The 13,498-nt window shown below is 38.9% G+C and overlaps 1 protein-coding gene across 5 annotated transcripts in view; it reads right to left on the minus strand.

Moving 5' to 3' along the window:
* RASSF8 (Ras association domain family member 8) overlaps positions 1-13,498 on the minus strand; it is a 136,811-nt gene that overhangs the window by 16,670 nt on the left and 106,643 nt on the right. For 4 of the 5 annotated variants that reach the window (XM_070789938.1, XM_070789940.1, XM_070789941.1 and 1 more), the window contains one exon: positions 5,445-5,650. In XM_070789938.1, coding sequence (XP_070646039.1) covers positions 5,445-5,547 — 103 coding nt within the window. In that variant the 5' untranslated portion in view covers positions 5,548-5,650. Of the gene's footprint in view, positions 1-5,444; positions 5,651-9,118; positions 9,197-13,498 lie in introns of those variants that run through there. The other variant, XM_070789942.1, reaches the window with a different exon arrangement.

Genomic DNA, 13,498 nt, shown 5'->3' on the forward strand with positions numbered 1-13,498 from the left:
AGAAATATCAATCACCTCAGATATGCAGATGCCACCACCCTTATGGCAGAAAGTGAAGAAGAACTAAAGCGCCTCTTGAAAGTGAAAGAGGAGAGTGAAAAAGCTGGCTTAAAGTCAACATTCAGAAAACTAAGATCATGGCATCCAGTCCGATAACTTCATGGGAAATAAATGGGGAAACAGTGGAAACAGTGGCAGATTTTATTTTGGGAGGCTCCAAAATTACTGCAGATGGTGACTGCAGCCATGAAATTAAAAGATGCTTATTCCTTGGAAGGAAAGTTATGACCAACCTAGACAGCATATTAAAAAGCAGAGACATTACTTTGTCAACAAAGGTCTGTCTAGTCAAGACTATGGTTTTTCCAGTAGTCATGTATGGATGTGAGAGTTGGACTATAAAGAAAGCTGAGCGCAGAAGAATTGATGCTTTTGAACTGTGGTGTTGGAAAAGACTGTTGAGAGTCCCTTGGACAGCAAGGAGATCCAACCAGTCCATCCTAAAGGAGATCAGTCCTGGGTGTTCATTGGAAGCACTGGTGTTGAAGCTGAAACTCCAATACTTTGGCCACCTGATGTGAAGAGCTGACTCATTTGAAAAGACCCTGATGCTGGGAGAGATTGAAGGCAGGAGGAGAAGGGGACGACAGAGGATGAGATGGATGGCATCACCGACTCAATGGACATGGATTTGGGTAGGCTCTGGGAGTTGGTGATGGACAGGGAGGCCTTGTGTGCTCCAGTTCATGGGGTTGCAGAGTTGGATACAAATGAGCAACTGAACTGAACTGAGGAGGCCCTTGGGCTCCTTTGGCCCCACCACAGTGAAGGCAGGACCTGCAAGGCGAGGGAAGAAGTGAAGGTCGTGAGGCAGGTCTGTGAGACCTTGTCCAGGGTTCTGCAGAGAGCCCCTTGATGGCCTTTGGGGCTCGGCCTGCAGTCTAAGGTGGGATGGGATGCAGGAGGGCCTGCCTGCTGATGCACATTTTATCTTTACTTCTTCCTGTTTTTCTTTCTTCCCCTTGCTCTTCCTTTAATATTACAATTAAAATTTTTTATTTGGAAAAAAAAAAAAGCAAGCATCCTCATTTGTGGAGATAAGAAGGAAGAAATCTGAGGATGGGCAATAGATGGGACACAAAGCTTGGGTTTTGACATTTTTAGTCTAGATAGCAATTAGTCGTATTACTACAATAGCCAGTAGCCACTAGCCACATTTAAACTTTAATTAAACATTCAATTCCTCAGTTACACTAGCCACACTTCAAGTACATAATAGCTGCATGTGGCTCAAGGCTACCGCACTGGACATGCAGGCACAGAACATCACCATCCTTGCAGAAAGGTCTAGGGGGCACCACTGTTCTAGAAACTCTTTTATTGAGCACCTGCTTCAGGAAAAGCAATGGTATAAGAACAAGCAGGACCTCCACACTTTGAAGGAACTTTCAGAGAAGAGAAATATTAACAAATAGTAAAACTAGAGTTCAGTATAAAATGTGTTTGTTTGAGAACTGATTCTGTTGGGACAAACTCTAAGAAATGTGGCTTCTTAGAACAGTCCATGCCACCTTGGGCCCCCAGCTCCAATCAATTTGTTTCTATTAAACGCTAGCTCTGTCTGGCCCACAAGAGCTTCCCTTGTGGCTCAGCTGGTAAAGAATCTGCCTGCAATGCGGGAGACCTGGGTTCAATCCCTGGGTTGGGAAGATCCCCTGGAGAAGGGAAAGGCTACCCACTCCAGTATTCTGGCCTGGAGAATCCCATGGACTGTATAGGCCAAGGGATCGCAAAGAGTCAGACGTGGCTGAGCGACTTTCACTTTCACTGGCCCCAAATGAAAAAGATCTGAGGACAAGAAGTGGGAACAGAGAAAAACTCTGAATCTTCAGTACTTCCACTGGCACCAGGCAACAAAGCAGTAGGAATCAGAAAACCTTTCCCTTAGTCTCCTTGATTTCTTCCTCTTCTCTTCCTCTCTAATCTTTTGTAAGCTGTACTTTAAGTTCTAAGCTACTTGAGGGGAGACGTATCTTCTTTTCATATTTTTTGTTTGTGATTTTATCAAAGCAAATGCATTTTCTCAACTATAACATGAGACAGATGAGTTGTCAAAGGTTTTCTGTTTCATGTACAGTTTTAAGAAGCAGTTTGAATTCTGAAATAATGGCATTTCTGGGATAGTTTATGGGAAAACCAAGGTTGAATATTTATAATTGGGAATGTTTCAGAAAGCCCAGGGTGTACAGTGACCAAACACAGTGCACTCCTGCCGGGCAGTTTAATCACTTCATGCCAATTAAGTATGTCGTGGTTTCACTTTTAGTTACTGTCTTATAATTTCAGAAAGTGTTCGACTTCTACCACCCAAATATAACCTGTCAAATATCAGAGCAGAAAGGATGTTCATCTATACTAGTAGATAACATTTAAAATCTTTCATCAAGGGACTTCTCTGGTGGTCTAGTGGTTGGGAGTTTGCCTTCCAATGCAGGGGCCATGGGTTTGATCCCTGGTCAGGGAACTAGAAGCCCACATGCTACAGGGCAACTAAGCCCATGCATTCCAACTATTGAAGCCTTGAACTTGGAGCCTGCGTGCTGCAAAGAAAGATCCTGCCTGCAGCAACCAAGAGCCGATGCAGCCAAATAAATATTTTAAAGGAATCTTTTATCAAATTATGGTTTGTCTTAAGCTCTTTTCTAGCTTAATTTGATTGATCAGAATTAACAACATTGAGTCAGAAACTGTTAACTGTTATATATATTTGCTGATTGCCAACTGTGTACATGTTTTTATATCTTGATGGTTTCCTGAAAGCAATTTTACCTATCCAGAAAAACTCAATAATCCCTAATCATATGTATAGTGCCCCTATATGAGGCAAATAAGTGGACTTAAACCCAAGAAGGTATTCTATAGGTTGCTTCACTATAAATTTTTTAGAAACATCTGCAGTTTTGCTCAGTCCATATGCTGCTATTAGTGTAACTAAACTTTTACTATGTGACACCACAGAGATTTCTCCAGGTGTTTGTTATGGCAGAAATTTCCCTAATTAATAAGTCCTCTATTATTTTTTTATAGTAGAAATAAGGTCAAAATACAGGAACATTTTCATTTAGTGTTTAGACTTGGAGTATCAATAACTCTCATGACAAGGGAGATAAATATCTAAGTGTGCATCAGAAGCATACTGAACATGAGGCTGAGAAAATCTCATGGTACAACAGAGGCGGGGATCAACAGTTGAATCATCTCTCAGGTGAATTCTAAATTCAATGAAGTATTTATGAATCAGAAAAAGGGTTGCTTAGCCAGGTATGGAAAAATGTCATAAAGCCTCTTGTACTCAAGTTGTCAACTTTTCAAAATAGTTCTGGCCTGAGTTACTGAGAAAGCAAAATTGGGGGATAGGTTCAGTTAAAGCTTCTTTTTAGCTTGTCCACAAACAAGTATCCTTTTTAGTCCAAACGGATAAACACACACCTGGTACATCTGGACAGTTTCACCTTGAAATTCTGTGTAGAGAACATGGCTACCAATTGAACAAAGGCAGCTTATTATAGTCTTCAACTACTCTGACTTTTCTAAAAACCACTGCTGCTGCTGCTGCTGCTAAGTCATGTCAGTCGTGTCTGACTCTGTGTGACCCCAGAGATGGCAGCCCACCGGGCTCCTGTCCCTGGGATTCTCCAGGCAAGAATACTGGAGTGGGTTGCCATTTCCCTCTCCAGTGTGTGAAAGTGAAGTCACTTAGTCATGTCGACTCTTCACGACCTCATGGACTGCAGCCTACTAAGCTCCTCCGTCCATGGGACTTCCCAGGCAAGAGTACTGGAGTGGGTTGCCATTGCCTTCTCCGTCTTGTTGTTTTTTAACCACTGTCCATGGCTTGATTCTCAAATATAACAAAAGAAACTTAGATTTGATACTTGCTAATTCTAGTCTTCACTAAGAAAGATAATAAACCAATAATACTAAACATTTATTCCAAATAAATTATGTTTTTAAATTAGTTTTTTAAAGGGGGTGATAACTAAGTTGCAAAGAATATGAGATAAAATTAATACCTTAATTTCCTCCTCTCTAATAACTAAATTTATGTCTGCAAACATAACAGTAGTGTCAAATGTAAGAAAATTTCAAGGGATGTGAAAGCCAGCACTCTCAGCATTGTTTTAATATATGAGTGTGCTATACAGTGTTTCGGAGAAGGCAATGGCACCCCTCTCCAGTACTCTTGCCTGGAAAACCCCATGGACAGAGGAGCCTGGTAGGCTTGCAGTCCATGGGGTCGCTAAGGGTCGGACACGACTGAGCAACTTCACTTCACATTCAGTGTTTCAGGAAAAATCAAAAGGCGTCAGCATTAAAGGAAAGCCTCTGTCTTTGCACAGGGACACTGACAACTTCTAACAGTGCATCTGCCACAATCCTGGGCTGTAGTCACCTCTACCAGATGCAAAGGTGCCACAGTAACAGTGCCTTGTCTTCAGCCTGGGCTGGCTCGACATGCTTCCAATAAAGACTAGCATGACACCTAGCACGGCGCACAATGCAGGGGTTGGGGCACCAGCTCTTCACGCAGCTGAAAATCTGCATGTAACTTACAGTCAGCTGGCCCCCTCTATTTGCAGATCGTCCACATGCATGGATTCAACTAACCCTGAATTGTGTAGTAGAGCAGGATTTACTACTGGGGAAAAAACCACATGTAAGTGGACCTCACAGTTAAAACCTGTGCTGTTCAAGGGTCAACTCTACATGTTTGCTAAGTGATGGATTTAAGATGCAAATACAAACTTCAGCCCACATCACTGGCTTTACTGGTATAGGTGTTTATGCGCTCATCATGTTCCAAAAGGAATTACAGCAACTAAAATATATGCATAAAATATGATAAAGATGAATTGAGAATAAATAAGAAGAAAAGTTGCAGCACGGTAAGTGGATAAGATGGAGCCAGCAAGCATGGATTTGACAACTTCACCTTCCCTGTGTAAAATTTAAAAAGTGCGTGTTATCTTCCTGTACTTTTTACAGGAAGAAATATGTCATTTAATTTGTTGTATTTTCTTTTCTAAAAGTATTCGGAATAATAAGTAAATTGGATTTTCCCTAATGAAGGGTCTGGGAACTTGAAATCCATGTTTTGGATCAAGAAAACATTTTCAGTTCCAGAAATTGTTGTTTAGGATAAACATCAGGAGAAGACAAGACAGTGCAGACTCTAGTGAAATCTAGGCGAGGCAGAGAAAAGTGTCTTCACAGATTGACCTGAGCGGGGCGTGGGGGACAGCAGTCAGTAAAAGTGCACCTGAGAGATGCATCATGGGACCAGAGGAACACAACCCACACGACTCCTATATTCAAACAAACAAACAGAAACAGAGAGCATCGGTATAAACTGTCTAGCTCAGACACCCTGAGAGTTCACTTACCTATTGCTTGAGCTAAGGCTATGACAACCTCCTGGCAAGTTGTGACCTCGGTGACCCCACAAACAATCCTCTGAACTCCGTCCACCCATACTTTAAGTTCCATGGTGCCCCAGCCAGTCACCCGAGGGCCCTGAGACTGGTCATCAAGCTGTCAGGTCATGTCTCTGGCCACGAAAACACGGAAAAGGCAGAGACTGTGTAGTCAGCTAAAAAGAGGAAAAAACACTGTTAAAAAAACAAATCTTAACATTTCTTCTAATAAGTAAATGTTACCAAAACAAATTTTAATACAGCATAGTCCTACCACCGTTAATGACCATGGGCTTACTTATTCACAGAACTTAACTGAATTGAGTAGTGTAAATACGACCATGGCCACCTTTCATGACATCTCATGGTACTACCATCTTCACGATTAGAATATTACTCATAACATCACTCTCCATTGACTAAAAGAAATCATATTTACTTGCCTAAGCCCTTTTGCTCAATTACAAACTATTAATTAAAAAAAATTTCATTAGGATAATTTCTGAGGTTAAGAAAAAGAAAAAAGTTTTTTCTGGTCATTTTAGAAATCATAATTGAACCAGCTTCTGTGGCCTTGCCAACATTTGTAAAGATATCTTCCTAAGGTTATGTAATCCTTTGACTGAAGCTTCCCGTGTATGAGCTACTTGCCCTCTTCCTATTTATTTAACAAGAGTTAGATAATTGCCTTAAATTAAAAAGTTATTCCAATAATGTAAACCTCAATCTTTTTGTTTTACTTGTTGTGCTTTCCTGGTGTTTGATATTTTATTTAGCTGCATAAATAAAGTGAGACAGAAAATTTTACATTCTCATACGGTCAAATCAAATGCCTTGATTTCTTCTACTGATTAGAAGTTATTACTACCCTACTAAAAATCAATCACATGCAATTCTTTTTCCTGTGAGTTTTTAAAAACTCAACTGTTCCTGTGTTTAATAAAAATCCTTAGTCAGTCTACAATTTGTTTGCCCATTGTCATCTTCCTATTTCTTTGCTGTTTTTAAAAAAGAATGTTAAAGTTTATGACATGTAATAAAGATTGATTTAATTAAAGAAAACATTTAAATTTGTTTAATGGTTTACAATGGCACTGGCATTTCAGGATTAATTACTTATCAAAAAACTTATTTAAAAAACAATACAACTTTTCCTACAAAATATTAACTTAGTCCTTGCACATTCTCTTACAGGACCTAAGACAGTTCTAGGTCACCTGGTCACCCGGCAGAGTCAGAAACACATGAAATGAAGGAGAATAAACCTAATCAGTTTTTCTAGAGAAGGTACAAAATATTTTCTGTCATCCTGAAAACAAGGGGAAGAAAGACTTGAGGTTCCCAGTATGCTGCTTCAGGTCTCTGACTCCACTGTAGTCAAGATGGCTTCACAAATCCTCTTTCTGCCCAGAGAAAGGGCCATTTGCCTGCAACAAGCTGATTCCCATATCTATGTTCCCTCATTTACAAAGTAATGTAAGATGTTAAAATTTCTGGGGAAATAGGGTTCCAAAGCCAAGGAAATGTAAGAATTCCAGTAGATAAAGCCTGAAAAGTTCCTTTGCCGCTAGACTTCCTGGAACATTATATAAGCTGGTGTACATACCAGATTTCAAACAAGAGGTTTATATGCTACTCTTCCTAATCTATTTAGAGACCACTTATAGAAAGGAAACCTAAGAGTTCTGACTTGAATAAGATTGAGTTCCTTTTCTGGTAGGTACTCTATTTCCTAAAAATAGAATAGGCATTATTTGTTTTGGGATAAATTAAGATGAAAAGTAGTCAAACATTAATATATTGTATTACATTAATACATTTAAATTATTTTATTAAAAATAAAAAACAGCTGAATTTTTAAAGCTGAAATAAAACATATTTAATACATAGTCCCTTATGTTTCATTTAAAGATTAAACTTGGACCTAATTAAAAGCTTTTGCCCAGCAAAGGAAACCATCAACAAAACAAAAAGACAACTTACTGAATGAGAGAAAATATTTGCAAATAATATGGCTGGTAAAAGATTAATATCCAACATATATAAATAGTTCATACAACTCAACATTAAAAAAACAAACACTTCAATTTAAAAAAATAGGCATAAGAATTGAATAGACATTTTTCCAAAGAGGAAATGGAGATGTCCAATAGGCACATGAAAAGATGCTCAACATCACTAATCATTAGGAAAATGCTAATCAAAAATCACAAGAAGACACCACCTCACACCTGTCCGAATGGCTATCGTTAAAAAGAACACAAATGACAAACGTTGGCCAGGATGCAGAGAAAAGGGAAGCCTCACGCACTGTTGGTGGGAATGTAAACTGGTGCAGCTACTGTGGAAAAACAGTATGGCGGTTTCTCAAAAAAACTAAACACAGAGCTACTATACGACCCAGCAATTCCACTTCTGGGTATATATCTGAAAAAAACAAAAATGCTAATTTGAAAAGATACATGCACCCCAATGTATGTAGCAGCATTATTTACAATAGCCAAGATATAGAAGCAACCTAAGTGTCCATCAACAGATAAATGGATAAAGAAGATGTGGTGTATATATCCAATGGAAACTACTCAGCCATTAAAAATAATGAAATTCTGCCTTTTGCAGCAACATGGACAAACTCGCTATGCTAAGTGAAGTAAGTCAGAGAAAGACAAATACTATATATCACTTACATGTGGAATCTAAAAAAAAAATAAAATTAGTGAATATGAAAAAAAGAGGAGATACCCAGAGAACACACTAGTGGCTACTAGATGTGGGGGACAATATAGATGGGGAGTGGTTGGTATAAACTATTGGACATAAGACAGGCTCAAGGACGTATTGTACAACACTGGGAATATAGCCAATATTTTGCAATAATTGTAAGTGGAAATAAAACTTTAAAGTATTAAAATTTTAAACATTATAAAAGTAAATAATTATTTTTAAAAAGATTAAACTTGGGAAAACTAACAAGAAAGACAGCAGATCTCATTAAAAGTCCTCCTCTCCCACCCCAGGAAGCCTGTTGTTTAAAAGAAACCTCTGAGGTTCATTATTAAGTTCCATAAAAGTTTTAGTATACCATCACATATTTTCCTTTCTGCATTATTATCTTTTCACCTTGAATTTTTAATCATTAACTGAATACAAATGAACATAAGACATATACATCTGTTAAATATCACAGAGTACAGTAACGTTGTGGGAAAACACAGAGCATAAATAATACTGCTTAATTAATATAAACTTCAGGGTATTTATCCTCTTGATCAGAGACGTCCTACCACAGCTCATCATTGCGAAGATCAGCATCTGCGTTTTTAACACTGCTAATAATATCTTTCAGATTCTTAAGAAGGGTAGGAAACACCCTTATGGATCAGATCAAAGAACCATGTGGTCCCAAATTCTGTTGCAGGAGGATCACTTTGCTTTTTCAAGTTTGGAGCTATACTGACAATCATCCCTTCCTTTCCTTATGATCAGGGTTACTCATGAGAGTCATTTGAAAAATATCTTCCAAGCAGAAGCCCCAGGTACTCTCTTTTAAAAGCTGCAACCCTGTTCTTTCCTTTATACCCTCTGAGTCCAACTCTTAAGCTCTGCTCCCAGAACTAGACTAGAGGGGAAAATGGAAGTCCTACACTGTAGGTGCGTGTGGTGGATTGGTCATCATTGGAACTAAAAACTCAGGCAGCAGAAGGACCATCGCATCTTAATTGGAATCTGGAATACATTTTTTTCCATGGAAACAGTGATGTAGGTAGAAGTAAGGTTCTACTGCAGAGTTGTTATTGTTTTCATTGTGAGGTTTTTATATTCAAACCACTATTATTTTAATAACTTTTATAATGAAGAACTAGGTTTATTCAGTAACTTGCAACTGGGGAGCAAGTATTCTTTCAGCTAAGAAGCATTTATTATCTTAAAAGTTGATTGGACCCATGTACTTACAGTCCACTAATCTATGACAAAGAAGGCAAGAATATACAATGGAGAAAAGACAGTCTCTTCAACAAGTAGTGTTGGGAAAGCCAGACAGCTACATATAAATCAAATAAATTAGAACATTCCCTTACACCATATACAAAACTACATTCAAAATGGTTTAATTATAAATTTAAGACATGACACCATTAAATTCCTAGGACAGAACATAAGCAAAACATTCTCTGGGACAAACTGTAGCAATGTTTTCTCTGCCAAGGCAAAAGAAATAAAAGCAAAAATAAGTGGGACCTAATCAAACTTAATGGGCTAGGTTGGTGGCTCACTTGTAAAGAACTCGCCTGCCAATGCAGGAGCTGTGGGTTCGATCCCTGGTCTGGGAAGATACCGATGGAGAAGGAAATGGCAACAGCAACCTTACTCCAGTATTCTTGCCTGGAAAAACCCCATGGACAGAGGAGCCTGGTAGGCTACAGTCCTGGGGTGTTAAGAGTAGGATGTGACTTAGTGACTGAACAACAATCAAACTTTAAAATTTCTGCACAGCAAAGGAAATCATCAACAGAACAAAAAGACAACCTACAGATTGGTGGGAAATACTTGCAAACGATGCAATAGACAAGGGGTTAACTTCCAAAATGTACAAATAGCTTGTACAACTCAATATAAAAAATACGAACCCAATCAGAAAACGGGCAGAAGACCTAAACAGACATTTCTCCAAAGAAGACAAACAGCTAGCCAACAGGCAAGCAAAAAGATGCTCGACACTGCTGATTATTAGAGAAATGCAAATCAAAATCACAACAGGGTATCACCTCACATGGGTCAGAATAGCTATCAACAAACATTCTATAAATAGTAAATGCTGGAGAGTGTGTGGAAAAAAGGGAACCTTCATACACTGTTGGTGTAGTAGCCGTAGTAGCAGTGTTAGTCTCTTAGTTGTGTCCGACTCTTTTGCGACCCCATGGACCATAGCCTGCCAGGCTTCTTTGTCCACGGAATTCTCCAGGCAAGATTACTGGAGTGGGTGGCCATGCTCTTCCCCAGGGCATCTTCCTGACCAGGGCTGGTACTGGGTCTCCTGCACTGCAGGCAGGCTCTTTACCATCTGAGCCATGAGGGAAGTCTAACACTGCTGGGAATGTAAATTGGTGCAGTTACTATGGAAAATAATAGAGATTCCATAAAAAACCAGAGCTACCACTCCACTCCTGGGTATATATCTGGAAAAAAATGAACACTCTAATTTGAAAAGATACATATGTTTTCTTTGTAGGTTCATACCCCCAAATGTTCACAGCAGCAGTACTTATAATAACCAATACATAGGAACAACCCAAATGCCCATCAACAGACAACTGGCTTAAGAAGATGTGATATACATATATACAGTAGCATATTACTCAGCCATAAACAAAAGGATGAAATATTGCCATTTGCAGCAACATAGATGGACCTGGAAAATATTATTCTTAGTGAAGTCAGACAAAGACAAATAATTGTATGGTATCACTTATATGTGGAATCTCAAAAATGATACAAATAAATCTGCATACAAAGTAGGAACTGACTTACAGACACAGAAAACAAACTTACGGTTACCGAAGAAGGGAGGCAGGGAGGGAGAAATTAGGAATATGGGATTAACAGATACAAACTGCTATAAATAAAATAGATAAGCAACAAGGATTTACTGTATAGAACAAGGAATTATATTCAGTATTTTGTAATGACCTATGTGTGTGTGCTAAGTCGTTTCAGTACGACCCTCTGGACTGTAGCCCACCAGGCTCCTCTGTCCATGGGATTCTCCAGGCAAGAATACTGGAGTGGGTTGCCATGCCCTCCTCCAGGGGAATCTTTCTGACCCAGGGATCCAACTTGTGTCTCTTATGCCTCCTGCATTGGCAGGTAGGTTCTTTTCCACTAGCACCACCTAGATCTATAATGGACTATAATCTGAAAAAACAAAAACAAAAAAAAAAACCAAAACACTGAATCACTTTGCTGTGCTCCTGAAACTAACACAGTATTGTACATCAACTATACTTCAATTTAAAAAATGTCTATTGGAACTAAGCACCTAAATTTGTGGAGACATATGACCCCAAGACCAGTGCTTTTAATAAACAATTACATTCAATCCTCATTACTTGTGGATTCCTTATTTGTGAATTCACCCACTCACTAAAATTTATTTGTAACCCCAAATTCACACGTGTGGTACTTTCATGGTCACTCACAGACATGTATAAAGAGGTGAAAAATTGGGAGTTGCCTGGCTTACACGTTCCCCGCTGGGGTTGGGCAAAATCAGTGCTGTCTTATTTCAGCTTCCATTCTGTCAACAAATGTCCTTTTCTCAGTCTATATATAGGGTCATATTTTGCATTTTTGTAGTTTCTGTTGGTGACTTCACTGTTTAAAAAAGTCCCCACACACTGTGCTGAAGTGCTGTCTAGGGTTCCTAAGGGCATGAAGGCTCTGATGTGACCTAGAGAAACATACACATTGTTAGGTAAGCTTTGTTCAGGCATGTATTATAGTGCTGCTGACTGTGAATTCAATGTTGGTGAATCAATGACATATATTAAACAAAGTGTCTTTAATGGAAAAACACATAAAACAAGGTGATATACTATCAGTTGATGAAACCGTTGTGACCAAGTTCAGTTCAGTTCAGTCGCTCGGTCATGTCCGACTCTTTGCGACCCCATGAATCACAGCACGCCAGGCCTCCCTGTCCGGCTCTTGCCAATGACGAGAACTGATGGCGCATCTCTAAATGATATAACTTCCTTGTGATAGCAACCATCAAACTGTTGAGCAAACCTCATCACTCCCTGGACACTGCACACAAGCATACACTAGCTTACTGCCAACTTTAACATTTCTTTTCTTGTTAGCTTTCTTCAAGACCTGACATTACTGCATATCAAAGAATTCTGTGTAAAAATAGTATACAGATAAACTGGGTTACAATAAAAGTTTCATGATCAAACTAATTACTTTAGTTAAGTCAAACACTGATGCTGGCCGCTAGCTCTTTCTGCATCACAGAGAAAGAGACTCAGCACAATGAACACAATATATATTCTGAATAGTACTTATAAGAACTATTAATAAGCAGATACTAAAATTCTCCTTTGTGTAAAAAATTGGTAAAAAAAAATAACTAAAAGAGTTCATATTGGCTCATTCTAAAACTAATTTGATGTGAGAATTCAATGAAACTGTATAGAATAACTGCTACCAACTAAAAAAGTAATAACTTCTTAATGTTCAAATATTACTGATGTAAGAAGTGTCTATGGGTGCCTGCTGTCTGCAGAAACGGGAAAAGAACTGAAGAGAAAACCAGCCTGGAGAGCACGACAGGATGAAGTATAATGTGAGAGGAGAGAGAGACAGTGAAAACACACTAGAGGAAAGGAAGGTGATGGGAAGCCAGATTTGGCAGATAGAGGTAAGAGTCCTTGGAAAGCTGCCTCAGACGCCAGTCAAAGGTTACTTTAATCAAACCCATTTTTTCACTATAATGCAGTTCTGTAAATGGTGTCACAGAAAGTGGGTTGTTATAAAACGGTACACGAGGTCAAGAGTGGAGTTAAGGAAGATGACCTTAGTAACATAAATAAGCGTCTCCCAAAATGAATTCTGGATGAAGCACAAGCTGGAATTACGATTGCCGAGAGAAATATTACTACCTTCAGATACACAGATGACACCACTCTTATGGCAGAAAGCAAAGGAGAACTAAAGAGCTTCTTGATGAAAGTGAAAGAAGAGAGTGAAAAAGTTGGCTTAAAACTCAACATTCAGAAAACGAAGATCATGACATCCGGTCCCATCACTTCATGGGAAACAGATGGGGAAATAATGCAAACAGTGACAGACTTTATTTTTGGGGGGCTCCAAAATCATTGCAGATGGTGACTGCAGCCATGAAATTAAAAGACGCTTGCTCCTTGGAAGAAAAGCTATGACCACTCTAAACAGCATAATAAAAAGCAGAGTATGGCAAAACCACTACAATATTGTAAAGTAATTAGCACCCAATTAAAAAAAAA

Source organism: Bos indicus, chromosome 5, assembly GCF_029378745.1.
Source record: "Bos indicus isolate NIAB-ARS_2022 breed Sahiwal x Tharparkar chromosome 5, NIAB-ARS_B.indTharparkar_mat_pri_1.0, whole genome shotgun sequence".
NCBI lineage: Eukaryota > Metazoa > Chordata > Mammalia > Artiodactyla > Bovidae > Bos > Bos indicus.